General features: G+C 37.7%; 4 protein-coding genes across 5 annotated transcripts; 2 read left to right on the forward strand and 2 right to left on the reverse strand.

The window, feature by feature from the left end:
• The first annotated feature begins 154 nt into the window (after window positions 1–154).
• Window positions 155–2,457, forward strand: LOC105967255 (uncharacterized). The gene is made up of 2 exons (XM_012991856.2): window positions 155–559; window positions 1,133–2,457. The coding sequence occupies exons 1-2, from the start codon at window positions 382–384 to the stop codon at window positions 1,762–1,764; spliced, it is 810 nt and encodes a 269-aa protein (XP_012847310.2). The 5' UTR covers window positions 155–381; the 3' UTR covers window positions 1,765–2,457.
• On the reverse strand, window positions 2,305–6,108 carry LOC105967082 (pentatricopeptide repeat-containing protein At5g25630). 2 transcript variants are annotated; one of them, XM_012991641.2, is made up of 4 exons: window positions 5,785–6,108; window positions 4,859–5,049; window positions 3,868–4,761; window positions 2,305–3,282 (listed from the first exon to the last, which is right to left on the reverse strand). In XM_012991641.2, exons 2-4 carry the CDS (start codon window positions 4,934–4,936, stop codon window positions 2,539–2,541), a joined length of 1,716 nt encoding a protein of 571 aa, XP_012847095.2. In that variant the 5' UTR covers window positions 4,937–5,049; window positions 5,785–6,108; the 3' UTR covers window positions 2,305–2,538. The 2 variants fall into 2 exon arrangements, with proteins under 2 accessions (XP_012847095.2, XP_088674279.1); XM_088818153.1 differs by having other exon boundaries at window positions 3,868–4,756; window positions 5,785–5,963.
• A 395-nt stretch (window positions 6,109–6,503) lies between these two features.
• LOC105967083 (Peroxisomal membrane 22 kDa (Mpv17/PMP22) family protein) lies at window positions 6,504–15,295 on the forward strand. Its single transcript, XM_088818155.1, has 4 exons — window positions 6,504–6,586; window positions 12,320–12,592; window positions 13,619–13,722; window positions 14,572–15,295. The coding sequence occupies exons 2-4, from the start codon at window positions 12,440–12,442 to the stop codon at window positions 14,960–14,962; spliced, it is 648 nt and encodes a 215-aa protein (XP_088674281.1). The 5' UTR covers window positions 6,504–6,586; window positions 12,320–12,439; the 3' UTR covers window positions 14,963–15,295.
• A 148-nt stretch (window positions 15,296–15,443) lies between these two features.
• On the reverse strand, window positions 15,444–20,767 carry LOC105967081 (adaptin family protein). Its single transcript, XM_012991640.2, has 11 exons — window positions 20,293–20,767; window positions 19,210–19,726; window positions 18,720–18,844; window positions 18,299–18,497; window positions 17,867–18,095; window positions 17,615–17,781; window positions 17,310–17,519; window positions 16,857–16,967; window positions 16,596–16,772; window positions 16,043–16,480; window positions 15,444–15,927 (listed from the first exon to the last, which is right to left on the reverse strand). The coding sequence occupies exons 1-11, from the start codon at window positions 20,343–20,345 to the stop codon at window positions 15,637–15,639; spliced, it is 2,517 nt and encodes an 838-aa protein (XP_012847094.2). The 5' UTR covers window positions 20,346–20,767; the 3' UTR covers window positions 15,444–15,636.
• Window positions 20,768–21,039: the final 272 nt, after the last annotated feature.

Here is a 21,039-nt window from a genome sequence, read left to right on the forward strand (position 1 = left end):
AAGACGATTCATAGACGACACGACGGGATAGTAGTATTATTCAAAGATGATGATTATTTTTCTTCATAATTTGACATCATCTCAAAGGTGACTGTAATGTACTCTTAAATTTATTAATTTTTTCTAAATAATTTTATCAGATATGAAATTCAGTAGATGCAATAGAATGTCACAACAAAATTGGGGTATAATGCAACAAACCAACATTAGCAAGGACAAAATGGGAAGAATAAAAATAAAAAGTATATATAGAGTAAAAAAGTAAATCGAAGGTCATCTCTTTCTCTCCTCTCAATTCTCTCCCAAAACCCAAACAAAATCTAGTATAGTAATTTATCAGTCCATCAATCCCCATTAATCTGTAATAGTCACCGGAAAATCATGGCGGCGGTCGCAGCAACCGGAGGGAGCATTAACGCCACCAGAGAAGCGCGTCGCCGCCGCATCGTCGAGCGGGGATCCGACCGCTTGGCGCTTATCACCGGTCGCATCCAATCACTGCCCTCCGAGCCCGACGAATCCCCAAAACCGGCGAATCTCTCCGGTCAAAAACCCGCAGGTACGGTTCTATTTTTTTTTTTTTAATTTCTGCTATTAAGTAGTAGTTTTGAGCTTAGTATTCAAATATAAATTGTTTTTATTTTCTGTAAATTTAAGCTCGTTATTTGCTTTTATTTTTAGGGGATTGAATTTTGGAAGAGCGTAATAAATTTATGTGTTCAATGGTTGCATTAAGCTATTGAAAACATGTTCTTTTAGATTCAGAAAATTATTGTAAAATTGCTTATAAATCGCATTCTACTCGAGCTTTGTCCGATTTCTGATATTCCCTTATGAATGCTTATATTCAGATAGGATGTGTTTGAGTACTGGTTTTTGATGATGTTGCTGGATTTGAAGTAAATATATCTTGTAATTAAATTATTTGCCTGATTTGTAAGCACTAATTGCAATTTGAAGGCAATATAGATCTTCGTCTATATACGACAAGGGTTTGATTTGATCATACAAATTTGCAATTGTTAGCTAATGCATCCCAATTGTTTCTGCACCGGAAATTAAAAATAGGAACTGTTTGTTTTGATTAGTACTTTTCCTTGATGTTGCTTGTTCTTACTGATGATATTTGCAGATTCTGCTGTACACAAAGATTTAGTCTCCGATTCATCATTAACAAATCAAGAATCTCGCAGAGAATCTATTCACCGTGATATCTTAGAAGAGACAAAAGATCCTTTGCCACCAAGAGCCCCACTTAGGGTCAACGAAGAACTATCTCAAATATCATCATCCATGGCAAGTACTGAGCAGAACCAGCAACTCGATCAGAACCGTGTCAACTCATTCACAAGCGGTAAAATTAATGACGCAATTTCAGCTTCGGAGAAAATTCGTATGTATTCTAATATAGCAGTTGCGATTTTAGTGATCTTTTCGTATATGCAATTCCCTGTTCTGGGCTGCAGTAGTATAAGGAGCATCTTGATTTTCAGACCAGTTTATCTGCTTTTCTTGACGAATGTATCGATTGTGGTTGCACGTCTTTTTTTGGGAATACAAGGAGCAGAGATAAAGAATAGACAGAGGAGTAGTGGCGTTCTTTCGTTTATCGGAAAATTTCTGATTGGTCAAATGGGGAAATCTGTTGAGTCGGTTTTGCTTTTGCAGAACATTTTGAGAGCATTGTTTATGGACTTTAGCATCTATGCGGTTGTGCTCGTTTGTGGCCTCTCTCTAATGCAAAGACTAGGTTTTTATTTCTAGAAAAAGGTGTTAGACCGTTTTGTTTTGTTTTGAGTTAATGTATCTTCCTTTTTTTTCCGGATAATTTATACGAACAATTTATCAATTTATGGTTTTCAGATTGTAATCGAGTTTAGTTGCTTGTTATGACAGGGTAGTTTTTTAGCAATTAGTAAGTACCCTTGTGTTATATCGAATTGTTAAAAAACTACCTTATATCTAATCTTTTTAAGCAATTAGTACCCTGGTTAGGGGTTGTGTGCTAAAAATAATTGAATCATAGGGGGTTATTTGCCAATAAAATACCATGAGGTAGTCTTTTAATAATTCGATATTAACACCAGGTACTAATTGCAATAAACCATTTATAATTTGATTAAATGTGGCCAAGTCAAACAACTACGGAGCTCATCATTTCATCAAGTCGTAATTACTTATCAGCTCTTAAAACAACTTATTAGATATTACAGCTTATCAGCTGATTAAATAAAACAACTTATCAGATATAACAACTGGTTAAATAAACTTAGCCAAACAGGATATTACTATGCAAGCTCATCATTCTTAACCAAGTACTGAGTGGAATATAAGCTTTATCTCATACAGAAGTCTTTTTGCAGCTGCACATGAAAAAAGAAATTAAATACATGGTGGTGGAATAAGTAACATAATCAACTTACACAACTTGACACTTCCCCCTTTTTTCCATATGTACAACAAAATCAACTTTACTTTTTTTTTTTTTTTTTTCTTTTTTCTCTCTCTTTTTTTTTTTTTTTTTTTAATATTTAAACTTCAATAGAGGACTGTACAAAAGGATCCAACCTGACAAGATATCCACCCCCGGAAATTCCTCCGGCTAACCACCGGGGCCCGCTCTCCGAACCGACAAGCAAACGATGACTCGGCAGCTTCTCTCAACACCGTTCGATTATTATTCCTCTTCTGCTCACTCAAAACTACATTAGGTATCTGCAATCTCGAAAAGGACGAAAATTTCTCCAAACCCTCTTCTCGTGTTTCTTGAGTCAACCCAACAGCTCTCCAAGCTTCCTTAACCAGCAAAAACGTGCTCTTCTCAGGCCTAACATCGAACCCTTCCATGAGCTGTACTATTTCTTCGGCTTTCCATGGCTTCTTAGCTTCGGCATATCCTTCGATTAGGGTTTCAAAGGTCCTTAAATTTGGGGATATTCCATATTCGATCATTTTCCCGAAAACCCTCATCGCTGATGTCATCGAGCCAATGCTGCAGTATCCACTGATAACGGTGGTGAAGATGACTACGTTAGGGTAAAGATCGGATCTTTTTTGCATGGCGGATAAGATTTCTTCGGCCTTTTCTGGTTCTTGGACACGTATGTATCCTTTGGCCAGGATGCTGTACGCGTGGATGTCTGGTTTAATTCCGGATTTGACCATGTCGTCGAATATCTCTTGACATTTTATCATGTAGCCTGCGGCACTCCATGCATTCATGATTGTGCTGAACGTGATCACGTCTGGTTTTACTCCCGATTCTTCCATCAATGTTAGAACCTATCAACTCGAAAAGTTGCATCAGTCTATTTTTTTTCTTTTTGTAAGTGATTGTGTGTGTGTGCGTACGTGTGCGTGTAATTTTATATTGTTTTTTTTTTTTACAGATAAAGGGATATTGAATTTCTCAATGCAGGTAGGCATCGGAATTTGCATTGCTATTATTTGGAATCAATTACTGATAAATGGAAGAAAATAACTATTTAGTTTATAAATGTAGAGATCACTAATGCAGATATGGCTATCACCATTTTGAAAACACAGAGTGATTAGTGACTACACTTCTTTTTTCTTTTGTTTCCTCAAAATAATATATTATTTCGTTGCATGTGCATCGAGTTTTTCCAAGTAATAATGTTAATTTAGAACACGAGAACCAATTATTAATAACATTTACAAGACTACTCGACAAATCAAACAACTTTCAATATCTTCCTATTTTATCCGCTTCTTTTTGTGCAACTAAGTATCTAGCTAGGGATGTTCGATATAACGATCCTATTAACCAATAAAACCACCATGAAAAGGTTGTTCGAGTGTGACAATATAACTATATGCAAAATGTAGGACAGAAAAATAATTTACCTCATCAACACCGTTTCTGTCCGAAACATCAAGAAACCCTTTTATCAACGAGTTGAACACAACAAGATTAGGCCTCAAACCAAATTCCTTCATCTTGTAAGCAAATCGCAACGCATCCCTTATTCTACCTTCTTTACAATATCCAGCAATTATCATCCCACACGTTCTTTCATTCGGCTGCACGCTATTTTTCCGCATCTCCAAAATCACATTTTCAGCCTCTTCCGTTTTCCCATTCTGAACATAAGCAGTCACCAAAGTGTTGTAAGTAATAGCATCCGGTTTTATATCCGAAGCCACCATCTTATGCACAATGCCCCAAGCCTCGTTTATGTTCTTTTTATTACACCACGCCCTCACAAGAACATTATAAGTCCTAAGATTGGGTTTTATATTCTCTTCCAACGACATTATCTCCATTATCTTTAAAGATTCTTCAGGTTTTCCTGCAATTCCGTATCCTTTAATCAACGTATTGAAAGTGCTAATCGTGGGCTTCATTCCATATTCTTTCATCTTCGAAAACATCTTCATCGCTCCTTTCATATCTCCACCTTCGGAAAATGCATTCACCACAGCATTGAAGAAAACCGAATCGGGCTCCATCCCGTTTTTGTGGACTTGAGAGATTATCGAGTGTGTGTGTTCGAAGCGTTTTTGAACGGTCAATGAAGCTAAGAGTGTCGTGTATGTTACGAGAGAGGGCTTATGCCCTCGTCGAATCAAATCGTTGAAAACCGATTGAGCTTCTTGATGCTTCCCTTTTTCCACAAGAATGTTCATTAGCTTCGTTCTTGATCGAACGATTTTACAGCTCTCGTCGCTCGTGCAGAAAGTGCAGAGAGTAGATTCTGACGGTGGATTAAAATTAATCTTTTCATCGGGAGACCTTTTCTGCAGCAAGAAAGCATGTGGTTTATCTGGTAGAGAGTTGAGAGAATTCATCGACACTTGAATAATTTTGCCAAAAAAAAAAAAAAAAAATCGTTACCAGGATAGGATCATCTTGGTTTTTGCAGTTTATTTCAGAATTGGCCAACTCTTTATCGAACTCCTCAAGGTACCCCATGTGTGCTATTAATAATTAGGCGATTTAAATTCCTTTTCGTTAGAAAAGTACAAACTTTACAGTAGCGTGCAAGTTTCTCTCTGAAAAGTTAATAGAAATTATATAGTCACAATCTGCAAATCAGAGTGGACAGTATGTAAGTATATGTACGACATCATAAAAAAAAAAAAAAAAAAAAAATCCGAGAAGAATACGAGAGTATGAATCCACATTCAAGATTGACTAATGCCATAGAAAAAGACATAAAACATTAGTCAAAGACTCACATACAACGAAATGGTGATGCAACTAAATATACACACGGTTAAAGTGCACACAACTTAGCTTAGCTAAATTCAATTCACATATAGAATACATATACGGGGAGTGAAACTTCAACATGTTTTTCAATCTACCTCCGAAAACGATTTGCAAGCAAATTACTAACAAATATTGTTTTCACTTTGAAGGCCGATAAGTGGGATGGGTTACTCACAATTTTATTCCAATCCGAGCTAATATTCGTAGAAATTCACGAAAAAAATCATCTAACCGATTCAATCGAGTAATCGAGAATCTTCACACAGGTTAATCTTTAGATCTTCTAAACACTATAATAGCAAATGATAACACCATTTAAAAAAAAAAAAAAAAAAAGCAGCAGCAGCATAATCCAAACATAGAACTCAGAACACTTTGCTCATGCTCATATCCTAATTAATATATTTTAGCATTATTAAATTAAAAAAAAAAAAAAAAAGGCCAGCATCAATAATTGAAATATAATCTACCAAGAAAAACACACTGATAAACAATCGCCCCAATAATTAATTACAGAAAAAAATTACATAACAGTAGAGTAACGTTACCTGTTTGAATTTCGCAGTGAAGACGAATGTGCAACTGAATTAGCGGAAGCTGATTTTATGATTTTATACTGAAAATTCTTATCCACATGTTTATCAATGGAATCTGTAAATTGAAAAAAAAAATACTAATATATTTACATATGTAGGAGATAAGAGGAGAGTAATGTGAGGCTGAAAATAAGTGAAAAATACACCCTAAAATATGTATATATAATCTTTATGGATATTCCCCTTTTTTTTTTCTTCTGATTATTTATTCGCATTTAATTTATGGGGGTAAACGAGTCGAGTCGAGTCTACTCACGAGTGTGAAAAGTTGGGCTCACGAGTCGATTTTAGTGGTTTATGAATTCCCGAGGTGGTTCGCGAGTTTTCCTAATTTTAATTTTAGAATAAATTGGATTGTCTTAATTTTTTTTAAAGGTTGGAAAAGATTATGTAAGTACCTATATATATATATATATTTCATATCAATATTAATTTGACATTATTACAATTAGTGCAATAAATTGTTTCATATATTCTATACTTTTCTTCTTATCTTTTATTCTTAAAATTATTTATATATATATATATATATATATTACTTTCTACTCAAATTAATTATAAGTACGTGGACTAATGCAAGTAAATAAATTATGTAATTGGACTATTACTAGGATTGTTATTTATTTATTTATTATTTAAACGAGGAGAGAGAAAGATATTTAGAGAGAGAGAGAGAGAGAGAGAAAACCTAGAAGCAGATAAAACTTAAGAGAGAGAAGAGAGAGAGAGAGAAACAATAGAACACGAGCCATTGTTCTCTGTCAGATCCTTGATATATAATATGTAACTTAATGTATTGAATTCAGTGATATAATAATATGATAATAAGAAAGTAAGCTTGGGAAAGAAGAAAGTAGATAAGAGGCAGAAGAAATAAAGAGGGATAGAATAATTTCCAAATCTGAATTGCTTTCTAATTTAGGGTTCATAGTACATTTATAGTACTAACATAAAACCAAAAGCATTCCCTAATTTCAGCCCGGTAATAAAAAACTACTAATAAGCATAAATAAACTGAGCCCAACTATTACTAAAAACCACCGGCCCAATAGTGATATAAACTGTAATAATGGCCCAATTCCTAATCTCCTTCTGCGACGTCGTTTCCTTCCTCAGCAACAGCCAACATCGGGTTCCCAATTCCTTCAGATCCAAAAATCCAATCTTTACCACTTCTAGGTTTCCGCCCCCCTTTTTCACCCAAATCACCCAATTCCGCCACCTTCTCCGGCAAATTGGCCGTAATTCTTGTACTACGTTTCTTCTTCGTCCCCCACTTCTTCAATTTCTCACCAAATTTCTCCATTAAAGGTTCCCAGGATATGACATTACCCCCTTCTGAAGCTGATCCTTGTCCCCAAGGATCGAAAGTAGGATACTTTGCCACGAAATCCTCAAAGCTTTCCCACGTGGCTTCCTCCGGTGGAGCTCCGGTCCACTGCACTTGGATCTGTGGTACGTCTTTCCCCAGAAGATGGAGAACCCTAGTGCCCAAAATTCGCAGGGGCAGAGTTTGAAGATGCCCCTCAGCGTCCAGGTTTGGGAGGGTTGAGTTGCTCGCCTTCGTAGGACTGATCTGCCGTTTGAGCAGGGAAACGTGGAAGACATCATGAATCTTCGAGCCTTCGGGTAGAGACAAGCGATATGCAACCTTGCCAACTCTTTCAACAATTGGGAACGGTCCATAATAGCGGTTAGAGAGCTTCAAGTTGCGGCGGAGGGCGACGGAGTTCTGCCGAAAAGGCTGCAGTTTCAGGTAAACAAAGTCCCCCACTTGGAATTCTCTGTCCGTTCTTTTCAAGTCAGCATACCATTTCATGCGATGTTGAGCCTGTTGCAAGTTTTCCTTAAGCAATTCCACTGTATGTAGTCTGTCTTCGATGAATTCAGCTACCTCTGGATTAGCTATGTCTAAATAGGGTCCTAAGGATAGGTGATTAGGACTGTAACCATAGAGGGCTTGAAAAGGTGTCACCTTGAGACTGGTATGGTAGTTAGTGTTATACCAGTATTCTGCCAGTGATAACCATTTAAGCCATCTGTGTGGGTGTTGGCTAGTGCAACACCTTAGATAATTTTCCAAACATTGATTTAAACGTTCTGTTTGCCCATCACTTTGAGGGTGATAGGATGATGTCATATGCAGCTTGGTTCCCAGTAGTTTGAATAATTCCTGCCAAAAATTACTTGTGAAAACCTTATCCCTATCAGTGACAATACTGATAGGTTGACCATGCAGCTTGAAAATATGGTCAAGAAAAAGTTTAGCCACAGTTAGAGCTGAATAGGGGTGTGATAGGGCTAAGAAGTGTCCATATTTGGTCAACCTGTCAATGACTACCAAAATCACACTCTTCCCTTCTGATTTGGGTAGTCCTTCAATGAAATCCATTGATATATGAGTCCATGCTCCCTGTGGAATCTCCAATGGCTCCAACAATCCTTGATAGGGGCTGTTGATGTGTTTGGCTTTTTGGCAAACTTCACACTGTTGCACCACCTTAGTCACATCCATCTTCATTCCAGGCCAATAAAAATAGTTCTTAATCCTTTGATAAGTCCCTTGTATCCCAGAATGTCCTCCAATGGCTGTAGAATGAAGATTCTCCATAATTTTGTTTTTCAACCCTTCATTTCCACCAACACAAATCCTACCCTTGTACCTGAGAATCCCCTGCACCACTGAATACTCACCATATGCTTTGTCATCAATAGACTTGGCTCCAATTATCTTGCTGATCTCAGGATCCTTGGTATAACTTTCAATAACCTCAGTCATCCATTTTGGCTGAAGGTTGGATATAGCATTCAGCTCTGTTTGGCCTCCTTCCTGCCTTGAAAGGGCATCTGCCACTCTGTTCTCAATACCCTTCTTATATTGTATTTCATAGTCTAGCCCAATCAATTTTGAAATCCACCTCTGTTGTAAGGCTGTAGTAACCTTTTGCTCCATAATATACTTAATACTTTGCTGGTCAGTTCTCAGTATAAAGTGATGCCCTTGCAGATAATGCTTCCACTTTGCTACTGCCAGCAGAACAGCCATGAATTCCCTCTCATAGATAGATAAGTTCTGATTTCTAGCACTTAGAGCCCTGCTAAGAAAAGCAATAGGCCTGGAATCTTGCATTAGAACTGCCCCTAGCCCTGTGGAACTAGCATCAGTCTCCACAATGAAGGGTCTGCTGAAGTCAGGTAAGGCTAAAACTGGGGATGTACTCATTGCTTCTTTTAACTTCTGAAAAGCTGCTACTGATTCACTGGTCCAATTAAATCCACCCTTCCTCAACATGTTTGTTAAAGGTTTGCTAATCACCCCATAACCTTTAATAAACTTTCTGTAATACCCAGTAAGGCCTAGAAATCCCCTTAAGCCTTTGACAGTGGAAGGTTGAGGCCAGTCTAACATGCATTGAATCTTGCTTGGGTCAGTTGACACTCCCTTGTCACTGATAATATGACCCAAGTATTCAATACTTGTTTGCCCAAATTGACATTTTGACATTTTTGCATAAAGTTTGTGTGTCTTGAGAATAGTAAAAACTATTTGCAAATGTTCCAAATGCTCCATAAAAGTAGGGCTGTAGACTAAGATGTCATCAAAAAACACCAGCACAAACTTCCTCAGATGACCACTGAATACTTGGTTCATTAATGATTGGAAGGTAGCTGGGGCATTACAAAGCCCAAAAGGCATCACCAAAAATTCAAAGTGACCATGGTGAGTCTTGAAAGCTGTCTTATACACATCCTCTTCCTTCATCCTTATCTGAAAATACCCAGACCTTAAATCCATTTTTGTGAACCATTTAGCACCATTCAGCTCATCCAGCAATTCATCTATCACAGGGATAGGGTAGTCATGTTTAACAGTCATTGTGTTTAAGTATCTGTAATCAACACACATCCTCCAAGTCATATCCTTTTTTTTAACCAACAGAACTGGTGAAGCAAAAGGACTCTGGCTGTTTCTTATTGTCCCATTTTTCAACAGCTCCTCCACTATGCTCTCTATCTCATTCTTTGATGAATGTGAGTATCTGTAGGGACATAATTGCTTTGGAACAGCATCAGGTTTGAGAATAATCTGATGTTCTGTTCCCCTGATAGGGGGTAACCCCTGTGGCTCCAAAAACAATTCCTCAAACTGCTGCAGTAATGCTGTTACCTCAGTAGGAACTGTCAACTGTAAGTTGGGGGTATGAGGGCCAATTTTCTCCATGGGTGTCATAGATAACAACTGATTCCCATTGCCCTCCTCATGTGCAGTGATCAATAATTTCTGTTCTCCCCTCCTAATCTTAATGAATCTCCTCTTGTAGTCAAACTTCACTGGGCTGTTTTCCCACAGCCAGTCACACCCTAAAATGATGTGATAGCCCCCTAGCTTCAGCAACCTTAGAGGAAAAGAGAAAGGCTCCCCTTGAATCCACCATTTTAGTCCTTCTACCACTTGTCCACTCTTCATTTTTCCTCCATCTGCAACTGTGACTAGCATTGGCTGGGCTTTTGTTGTGATACAATTAATTTGTTGTGCTAACTGCTCACAGATAAAACTGTGAGTGCTCCCTGTGTCAATAAGAATCTTGATAGGTCCACTCTCTAACTCCCCTTGCACCTTAATGGTTCTTGCTCCAATCTGTCCTGCAATGGCATTCAAAGATACCTCAACACCCTCTATTTGCTCCTCACCCTCAACTTGTTCCCTGCTACTCATGGCCAACAAATGAGCATCCTCCTCTGCACTAGTCATCACCATATATAACTGAGTGTACTTGCACTTGTGACCTGGTTGGTACTGTTCATCACAATTAAAGCACAACCCCTTCTCCCTCCTAGCTCTCATTTCTGACATTGTGAGGTTCTTCCTTGGAGGGTAATTAGTTTGAGTGGTGTTGGTTTTGACTAGGGCAGTCTGTGTGTTTGGTTGATTGTGTTGCAGTGGTTTCTTTGACTGAAAAACATGGGTAGATATTTGCTTGGATTGAAACTTTCCCCTCCTTGCAAATGCTTCCAACAGTGCCTCTTGTTTCCTGGTTTGATCAAAGGCTTGTTGTAGGTCCTTTGCTACAAATAGGGAGGAGAACTGTTGATTGTCCTCAGGTAAACCACTCTCAAAGCATGTCATAAAAAACTCCTCATCATACACCCTAGTGTTAAACATCATCAGATAGGATTTGAGCTCCTCAAACCTACTGATGTAATCCTCTAGAGATGTGGTGACCCTCAGCTTCATCAGCTCAGATAAAACCTTAGCCTCTTTCAGCTCTTCAAACCTTGCTGCCACCAATCCTACAAACTGATCCCAGGTGTAATCATTGCCCTGTTGCAACAGATGGCTAAACCAAACTGCTGCCCTCCCTTCAAAATTCAGCCCTGCCAATGTTACCTTCTGCTTCTCAGTGAGAGTAGTAACCAGCTGGAAATAACCTTGGCATTTGAATAACCAACCCCTAGGGTTTGTTCCATCAAACCTGGGAAATTCCAGCCTAGGGTTTGGGTTGAAATTCCCAGCAAAAGGATCTGAATGCCCTACTTGATCATTGTTTCTGTGAGATCTTGAGTCCTGAAAGGTCCTAGTCACATTCTCATGCTGAAGGTGAGGTGGGAAAGAACCATTTCCTGCAGATGAGCCTTCCCCCATAATGGATTTATCCCTGTGATAAACCTCCATCCTCTCTGCAATTTTAGCCAGTTGGATCTGCAGATTTTCAAAAGATTTCTCAGCCCTTAGCTGATTTTGATGGATCTGCTCCTGAAGGTTCATCTCAACAGCCTGCCTTTTCCCCATCTCTTCTTGAATCCTCTGTTCCACTAATTTCTTCTGTGTTTCCAGCTGATCTTTAGCTCTGGTGCCTTCTGCCATGATGAATGTCCCTTTGTGTGATAATCGTTTAAACCTTGCTCTGGTAGCCAATTGTCAGATCCTTGATATATAATATGTAACTTAATGTATTGAATTCAGTGATATAATAATATGATAATAAGAAAGTAAGCTTGGGAAAGAAGAAAGTAGATAAGAGGCAGAAGAAATAAAGAGGGATAGAATAATTTCCAAATCTGAATTGCTTTCTAATTTAGGGTTCATAGTACATTTATAGTACTAACATAAAACCAAAAGCATTCCCTAATTTCAGCCCGGTAATAAAAAACTACTAATAAGCATAAATAAACTGAGCCCAACTATTACTAAAAACCACCGGCCCAATAGTGATATAAACTGTAATAATGGCCCAATTCCTAATCTCCTTCTGCGACGTCGTTTCCTTCCTCAGCAACAGCCAACATCGGGTTCCCAATTCCTTCAGATCCAAAAATCCAATCTTTACCACTTCTAGGTTTCCGCCCCCCTTTTTCACCCAAATCACCCAATTCCGCCACCTTCTCCGGCAAATTGGCCGTAATTCTTGTACTACGTTTCTTCTTCGTCCCCCACTTCTTCAATTTCTCACCAAATTTCTCCATTAAAGGTTCCCAGGATATGACATTCTCTCTCTGAATTTCTGCTGCAACAAAGAATACATACATATACATACAAGTATAACCGTTTTCAGAGAGTACAAGAACAGTGGATTATAAATTCATAATACAAACCCTAGCGTACAGCATGTTGCGGCTGTGGAAGTGGTACCAGAATTGCTTATCAACACACCCAGTTAAAACCCAGGTGATTAGCTCCGGATTCATTTGGGGTTTCGGCGATATCGCCGCTCAAACCGTTACTCACTACACCGCCAAACCTCTCCACCTCCAAATCACTGTCAGTAATCCTTGTTTTTCTTTTTCTATTTTTTTTTTGGTGTTTTTTTTTTCTGATGATTTGAATGTGCGTTTGTTTGTTTTGTTCTATTTGGATTGGGGTTTTTTTTTTTGAACGTGTGTTGAGTTTGATTGAATTGGTTCCTTCGTATTGTTGTATTTCGATCCTTTTTTTCTGGCTGGCCTTTTTTCGCGTGTGTCGGTTGTAGAAAAAATATGATTGTCTTATGAAATTGAGTAATACGAAAGTATGGCGTGGATTCGATTTTATTTGATGATTCGGGCAATGCTACGTTTAGGTACCTTACTTGCATTTGTCCTATTTGTAGATTGTTTGCATATCACACTCGCCTTGTTTGTTGGATTTGTTCAAACTTGGATTATGAAATGTCGTAGATACTAAGAACACTTCCATACACTGCATACATTATGTTCTATACACTCGATTCTCAAGAAATCGTAGTTAAGAAAGTTCTTCTTGTGTTTTAAGTTTCGTTGGAGTTTATTGTGGTCGAGGCTTTGTGTATGAATTGAATTATATTGTCAGGTGGCATCTCTACATTTGTGAAGTAATGTGAATCTCTATTTGAATGATCTTTTATACCGTGTACTACTTGTTATGTAATGATCTTCTTGCTATCGTATGAGCGGCATCCATGGATCGAGGGCATGCATTAAAGAGATGTTTCGCATTAGTGACTTGGTATATATTTCGTGTAGATTAGTGGATAATTTTTTTTGCTGTGCTATTATTATAGTCCCCATATAATTTGTAAAATAACACATTAGTGCCGCTTGATCGAGATTTAAGTCGCTTCTCAGCATAAAATCTTGTACAATGTTGACATCGAGAGGATTTACAATATTTGTGTTCAAGAATGAACCTACTCTTTCTCCTTTCTTTGTCAAATATTATCGATGGAATGAACTTCGGGAATCTTGATTTTATCTGTTTCTTGTTCATATGTTGTTAATTTTCACCTCCTGATTCTTCACTGAACAATGGTAACCCTGATGTCGCCCGCAGGATAAAAATAAAGATAAAGATGAAGAACTAAAAATCAATTGGAGACGAGTTGGTTGCACGGCTTTGTTTGGGCTTGGATTTGTTGGTCCTGTTGGCCACTTCTGGTAAGTTTTCCTTTGTCAATTACTCTTAATATGGCATTTTCCAGGTTTCTGCTTATCTCAGAAGAATATAAATTATACTTTGCCATTAATATTTTTTTCTGGTCTGTTAATCGGTTTTAGATTCTTTTTCTACACTGGATAATTTCATGCAAAAATATGGGTTCTTATCTTCCGTCTTACCATTATAATGTGCACTGCTCTGCACACCCTGTGGGCATTACATCGTGCAATCTTTCCATCCGGATGTTTTCGTAATGCTTGGGTTGAACTTTCTATTTTGGACGATGCTCTAATGACAATAGTTGTATGGTCAATCAAATTTTTATTGTTATAAGTTTCAATGACTTGGACCATTGTTCTGTACTCATCCATGTTAAACGTACACTAATTCTGCCGAACCATTTAGGGGGTCAATGTTTTTTAATTCTCATCATAGATCCCTAATCCTCTTGTATGTCTCAATTTACACATCTTGAAGTATGTGAAAAACGCGTGACACCTATATGATTCGATTGGTTTAGAATTTCTTACCCTGCCCACTAGCTTACATCGTAATTGTGACTAGAAAAAATATTGGTTAAAATTGTTTGCACTCACATTGATTCTAGTGTTGAGGTAATGGATAGTGCCCTTTTTGTTTAGTAGCAGCAGCATTTTAAGACCAAACATTAAAAAACTGTCAATTATATGTCTGTGTTTCGTATTCGCATTACTTGATGAGGTATGTATTTTACCAGTATACGAGACTAATTTACCTATAAAGAGTTTCAGATTTTTAGCTTTACAGTTACATTTTTTTGTTTTCAATCAATTGCAAATGCTGAGGTGGTTTATCCCTTTCTCTCTCAGGTATCAAGGGCTGGACCGAATCATTAAGGTTCGGCTAAAGCTACAGCAAAATTCATTCCGTTTTGTTGCTTCAAAAGTAGCAGCTGATGGTATAATATTTGGCCCCTTGGATCTACTGGTGTTCTTCACTTACATGGGCTTTGCTTCCGGGAAAACTTCTGCACAAGTTAAGGAAGATGTCAAGAGAGATTTTCTCCCAGCGTTAATTCTGGAGGGAGGCATATGGCCGATTGTCCAGGTGGCAAACTTCCGATTTGTTCCAGTTCAATATCAACTTCTTTACGTCAACTTGTTCTGTTTGTTGGATAGCTGCTTTCTTTCTTGGATCGAGCAGCAAGAAGATGCCCCTTGGAAGCAGTGGTTCAAAACTATACTCCCTTCGAAGAAGTAAGGACAAGACTTGATTTTTTCGCCGTTCTTAATTGTTTCTATTTGAGAGCAAAAAGTATTTTTCTGGTCAACCAGTAATCAAACATTATTCAGTTACAATTCTATCGGCACTAAAAAAAGCACGTAGAAGATGAGATTTAGTTGTGAATCAGTTGTACTTTGTTTCTTCTCTTAAATAGACCACCAAAAGTGCAGAATTGAGGCCAATTCATGAAATTGCCTTACATGTAGAGTACTACTCACTCTTGTGGAAGTGAAATTTCGAATTCAGTTTTTGAGTTGACTCAATGTAGCAGGCTTGTAATTGTCAATTTAGGCCTCATTTTGTTGTTTATGGTTTGGTATTATGCCTTTTTGTTTTTGGTTAGTGATATAACTTTTTAGATCAAAATTCCGAGAACTCGATTTCTCAAAAGAAAAGTAAAGGAGAAACAGATCAGGTAGGATTGATGACTGCGTGTTCAAGAATAAATAACACCTTATTGCAATCTCTTCTTTTCAAAATTAAGAAATATATAAAGTTAATAAGTCGTAAAACTCATCGACGGGAGGAAGTTGAACAGACAAACAACATAATGAGCCTTTTTCTGCTCCTATTGTACACGTCAGATTAAATGATACAAAAACTCTCCTTACAAAAGAGAACAAAAAAATATATCAAATTTGAATATTCGCTCAAGACAAACCGAATTTGGACAGAGCCGCTTGGAACAAATCGGAGAATGCCTGGGAGGTACTCTGGTCATCAGCTTTGATCTTTAACTGAACTTTACACGAGGATGAGTTAATAACACACTCAACCAGATAAGCCGAAGGTTCCTCCGCTTTTTGTGCAAATAAAAAGAACTTGAAATTTGGTGCTTGACCACCCGAAGCTACGCAGTGCATTGAATAGTTTTGCATGTGCTGAGCGAGGGCCTTTGGATTCGTCATTGCTGCAACTCCTCGTGGATCTATCGAGATATCCTGTATATTTAAAAAAAAATGGATTGGAATTTTAATGAGATATTATATCAAGTGTTTAACACATCCAACAATTGATATATAGACAATAGTAACGAAGTTAAAAAGTCTTATAAACCTGGGATAAAGATACTGGCAGTTGACGCCATTTCTGCTGAAAAGCATTAGATTCAATAGTAGCTTTAGCATTGAGCAGCAATACTGAACCAGGTACAGCTGGCATTCCAAGACCGAACAGTTCATCCATTGCTGAGCTGGCATTCGGAAATGCTGTAGATGGTTGGTCCAGTGACACAAGGTCTAAGTGTCCCTGTGAACCACCTATCGTTGTAGCGGAATTATAAGGAGGAGCATTATATGCAGAACCATTAGTACCATAACCCAGAATTTCTTCCTTCTCGGAAGTACTCAATAGTAACTCCTTATCATTAGCCTCGATTCTCGGTGCAGAAACTGCATCATTATCTGCAGGTTCTGTTTCGATAGACAGATTACCAAGTTCTTCCGAGAAAGCAAACGGGCCCCTGTGTTCTTTATCAGTAAACATATACGATGGCTGCAAAAAAATTATAAAAAAAAATGTCTTGATTGGTTAAAGACTTACAAAACCCTTGTTTCCTTCGTAAATTACATTTCAGTATTTAAATATTTCGGTAGGAAAGTAGACGTACCTTTTGGTACACGACAGAGAGGCTGTTGAATTCGTCGAATATGCGATCTTTCATTTCACTGCTTTGCGTGTCGGCGAAGACTGAAACAGCTTGTTTTGGAGGGTTTACAATTTTTTCTGCTACAGAAATATCGTACGTTAGAAGCCTGTAGTAGAATAAGGCCCTATCATGAACATCCTGCGAAGAAATGAAATGAGATTTCAGCAATAATTTTAGCCTTAAAATAGATAAAATCGTATTCAAGTATAATGGCAATTTAACCTGATGAAAATCGGCAAGACCAGCAGCTAGAGCAGCTCCTAGAGCCTTTTGAGTCTCTGGTGGTCTTCTAAAGAAACACTTTATTACTGCTGTAAGAAGATGTAGACGGACCTGTACATCGTATAAAACAATTGCTCGAGATTTAATACTACCATTTATACTTCGTAAGTTTCGTTCTAAAAAGTAATTAAACATGTATATGCTCTTCTTCATAATATTAAAAGAGCTTTTATAGCACATAGAGATTTCAGACAAGATATTCCTAAGTAGCTTCGGGAAAAATGATTTAAGAATTTGTTTGATTCTTCTTAAAACCCTATTGAGACTATTGATTCCATACTAGCAAGAAATAAACATGAGATTTTCACGTTCGTCTCATATTGTAGTAAGATAAATGTGGTTACTAACACAAGAAAATTTGGTGATTCCATTTTGATAATAGCATTTAATTACCTCTGCAGAGTGCTCCTCTTCCCAGTTCTCGATAAGACTTTCTAGAATGTACGGACTGTCCTGCATATCTTGAGCATATTCCCCTAACATCCAAATAAGAGCTGCCTTGGCTCTCGGTTCCTGAACATTTTTGCTACTGATATTCCCAACCACTGCTATGCAGTCATGACTCCACTGAGGATATTTTCTAAGAAGATCTTTTACAAGCACCTAGATCAATAGTACAACTTTATGAAACGGGACAAAATAAATATGTGATCGACAAATTCACATAGTCTAGGATTAGAGAGAGAAAAAGTACGTACAAGAGTTTCTGCAGTCACATGTTCTTTTTCCATTTCCAAAAACTGAAGCAATCGATCAACAATGGCATTTACATCATACTGTTGCAATGCAATCTTACCAACAGCTCGAATCGATTCTCTCGCCATTGGAATATCAACGTTTGCAACGTACTCACAAAGTTCAGTCACTGTGATAGATCCAAAAAAAAAAAAAAAAACGGGCATCAGTAATTAGTTAGAAAAGGTGGGCAAAAGTTATAGAATGAAACTGACCTATCTCATATGTATTGCTCTCGTTTGCTACGGAAGTCAACATCTCAAGCTTCAATTTCTTAACGTAAAATGGTTCATTATACTGGCAGTAAAAGTGCTTATAGTCCGAAGAGAATATAAATGGTGCACGCATCACAAGTAGATGAAGGTGGCTGAGTACTGCATATGACTGCTCAGAACTTCCCGAGCTTACCAAAGTGAGCAAAGGAGCTTTAATTCGTTCGTAAACCTGGAGAGATTTTGTGAAAAAATTATTTTAATCCAGACGTGAAGACTATTGGTAAACGTAAAACCAATGTGCCTGTCTATAGACCTTTGCTACTGAAATTGGTAACTAAAATTTGTGCTGAGTTCAATCGGAAACATAAATTGATGTTAATGATATCATTAATTATAACACAAAAGACGATAAGATAAAAAAATATGAAGTACCTGTTGATGAACATCAGCCATGGACAAGGTCATATGTAAAAACACCTTAATAGTTGCCAATACAACTGCACCATTTGCATGATGAAGTCTATCTTCAAGAAGATTCATGATGTCGAAGATCTCCTCACTATCTGTAGGAACATATTTAGAAACCAGCTCTAAAACAATACATTGAGCCCATTCGTTGAATTCTTTAATCCTGCATTCATCAAGCGAAATATTGAGAAAAATATAATTGTATCAATGCATGTGTCATTGTGCTTGTTTATCTGTATGTGAAAGTAGATAATGAATTACAATTATCTCGACGACCCCTAAAAACATAAATAAGTCGCTAATTGCCTCACGCTAAACAATGGAGAATATGGATGACCTTGCAGCTAGTAATAAAAAAATATTCAGACCGGGCCTATGAATATACCTATTTAAAAAGTAATATACAATTGGCTTGCTAAGCAATGATTCTCTGTCCCTCGCTGCTTCCTCGGATTTACTTGCTTCCAGGCTCCATATCTCTTGCAGAGATGTTAAGCAGTTTGCAACGACCTGTTTAAACAAATCGTTAAACTCAGATGATAATTGGGTACGATTTTGTTTTGATAAGAGTAACTTTTCTTTTTTTGGTAAATACAATGTTTGCTAATTATTTTTCAAAAATGACAGAGTGGACTACATGTATCAAAAGTGACGAGGACATTTTTTGTCAAACAACACTTCAATACCACATACTACACATGATATAAATTGTATTAAAAATACGTATCCTACATACAAACCTACAACTCGTCAATATCTCTAAATCCCGTACCGAAAAGTAAAAAACGGCCCTCTTGAAGATTAGAATCACCATCCATGTGTAAGAAACAGACTTGCTGAACGAAGCATATATTTATAGCATAAATTGGACTAACCTGGGCATCTTTGTCTTTGAGCATTAACTGCTTGAGCAGGTCCGGAAAATCAGCATCCAAACACGTCGAAACTGAGATATGGTACAGCTTGAGAACCCCAACAGCTGCAACCATTCTCACATAGCTATTCCCATCTTTCAACCCACTATTTAACGGCCCCACTAAATACTCCACCAAATTTGCCACACCGAGCGAACACAAACTCCTTAAAGCCAAACCCCTGATCATTGGATCTTCATCCTTGCAGTCTCGCTGAAGGAAGTTGATAGTCAAGAGGGCAAGATCTGGATTGTGCTTTGCGTAATTGCCCACGTACAAATAGCACATCTTTTTAAGCACAATGTCTGAGGTGGCAGAGCACATCACCATTTCACTGAAAACTGACGATACGTCGATTCCAATAGTCATGTAAGAGATGACCTTCTTGAAAAGATCCCTCTTCGTGTCGTCAGTGCCAGGTGCTCGGCTACCTGCCAGCTGGCGGAGCTGTATTTTGAGATCGGAAACCTCTCCTTTTCTGATGAAACCAAGACAAGGTTTAGAGTTTCAATAATTAGAACTGTTCGGATTTTGCTTAGTCTGAAAACGAGAAAGTGGAAAGGAAAATCGGCTAGGTTTACTACAAAAGGCATACGAGTGACATGCAAACATAAATTAATCATCTACTAAGACGACCCATTTTGCAATTGTCATCCGATGATTCACCGGTCACGATTATGGAAATATATACACAGACGAACGATAACGAACAGTGGGTGGAAATTGGGCGTAATTATGCATTAAACAAATTGTAGGTTTCAATAATCAATACTCAGTACATTAGAGTTAAACTCGCAATTTCCAGATCATATTTTACTTTCGAAAATTCACAGATACACAACAAACTCGATCGACAATTCGTGTTTGTTTGCGATTCTGCTATGATCAATACTAGGCAGTTTAATTGCAAACCCTTACAACAAACACTCCCCACTTCAAATTCATCGCACAAATCATACACACACACGCGCGATTAAACGAACAGATAATCAGACATACATAAACAAACACGGGTAATGCGATAGTATAGAATTGGATAAGTACCCGGAGGGCTGAGAAGGAGAAGGGGATCGCTGAGATTGAGCTGGTGGCGCCATTTTCCGATTCCAATTTCCTCGAAACCAACTACTCAATTACCCAATTCAATCAGTATCCTAAACAAAAAATGGATCTTGACAAGTGAAATGGATCTCTTTAAACTGTTGATTTTGATCCCCAGAATGGAAGAACGATGAGATTTTTCGTCACAGGTGACTCTACCTTGTACCCCACTCTCTCTCCTCTCTCTCTCTCTCTCTATCTCTCTTATTTTGGCTTTGTTTTTTCTTTAGTTTTATTGTTTGCAACGAGGTCCGTGAGAAAACGTTTAATTAGATTTACCTCCCCATAATTTCCATAGTCTTACAATTATTTTCCAATTGCATTGGGCCTAGGCCCATAAAAGATTGTCCAAAACAAATTTCTTGAAATATATGCAATTTTTATGATGCTAACAATTTTTATGCAATCTAATTATGATATTATTACTTCTTTGTTTGGAATTGGGATTTGTTAGCATCCCAACTCGCATGGAACCACACGAACACTTGGATTTTATTATTTTAATTATTGATTTTGCAGATAAAAACGATTTCGTGTAAAAGTGGGCGAATAACTCGGCAGTCCACGAGTTTTTACTAAAATAGCCGTTACAAACATTCTCTTGCAGTTTCTCTAACTATTCATCCATTAGATTCTGACTGTTCTACTTCTCTCATTTTTCACCTACAACTAATTAATTTGCGCATCAAG

Source organism: Erythranthe guttata, chromosome 5 (genome assembly GCF_056151865.1).
Source record: "Erythranthe guttata isolate IM_541 chromosome 5, IM_541, whole genome shotgun sequence".
In the NCBI taxonomy this organism is placed as follows: Eukaryota; Viridiplantae; Streptophyta; class Magnoliopsida; order Lamiales; family Phrymaceae; genus Erythranthe; species Erythranthe guttata.

Coding starts and splice junctions, on each gene's coding strand:
- LOC105967255 (XM_012991856.2), top strand. CDS start 382: ATGGCGGCGGTCGCAGCAACCGGAGGGAGCATTAACGCCACCAGAGAA. Junction 560..1,132: donor CTCCGGTCAAAAACCCGCAG/GTACGGTTCTAT, acceptor TGATATTTGCAG/ATTCTGCTGTACACAAAGAT.
- LOC105967082 (XM_012991641.2), bottom strand. CDS start 4,936: ATGGGGTACCTTGAGGAGTTCGATAAAGAGTTGGCCAATTCTGAAATA. Junction 4,762..4,858: donor ACCAAGATGATCCTATCCTG/GTAACGATTTTT, acceptor TTCTTGCTGCAG/AAAAGGTCTCCCGATGAAAA. Junction 3,283..3,867: donor ACAGAAACGGTGTTGATGAG/GTAAATTATTTT, acceptor TCGAGTTGATAG/GTTCTAACATTGATGGAAGA.
- LOC105967083 (XM_088818155.1), top strand. CDS start 12,440: ATGTTGCGGCTGTGGAAGTGGTACCAGAATTGCTTATCAACACACCCA. Junction 12,593..13,618: donor CTCTCCACCTCCAAATCACT/GTCAGTAATCCT, acceptor TGTCGCCCGCAG/GATAAAAATAAAGATAAAGA. Junction 13,723..14,571: donor GGTCCTGTTGGCCACTTCTG/GTAAGTTTTCCT, acceptor TTTCTCTCTCAG/GTATCAAGGGCTGGACCGAA.
- LOC105967081 (XM_012991640.2), bottom strand. CDS start 20,345: ATGGCGCCACCAGCTCAATCTCAGCGATCCCCTTCTCCTTCTCAGCCC. Junction 18,096..18,298: donor TGGCTGATGTTCATCAACAG/GTACTTCATATT, acceptor AAATCTCTCCAG/GTTTACGAACGAATTAAAGC. Junction 17,520..17,614: donor ATGTGACTGCAGAAACTCTT/GTACGTACTTTT, acceptor CTATTGATCTAG/GTGCTTGTAAAAGATCTTCT.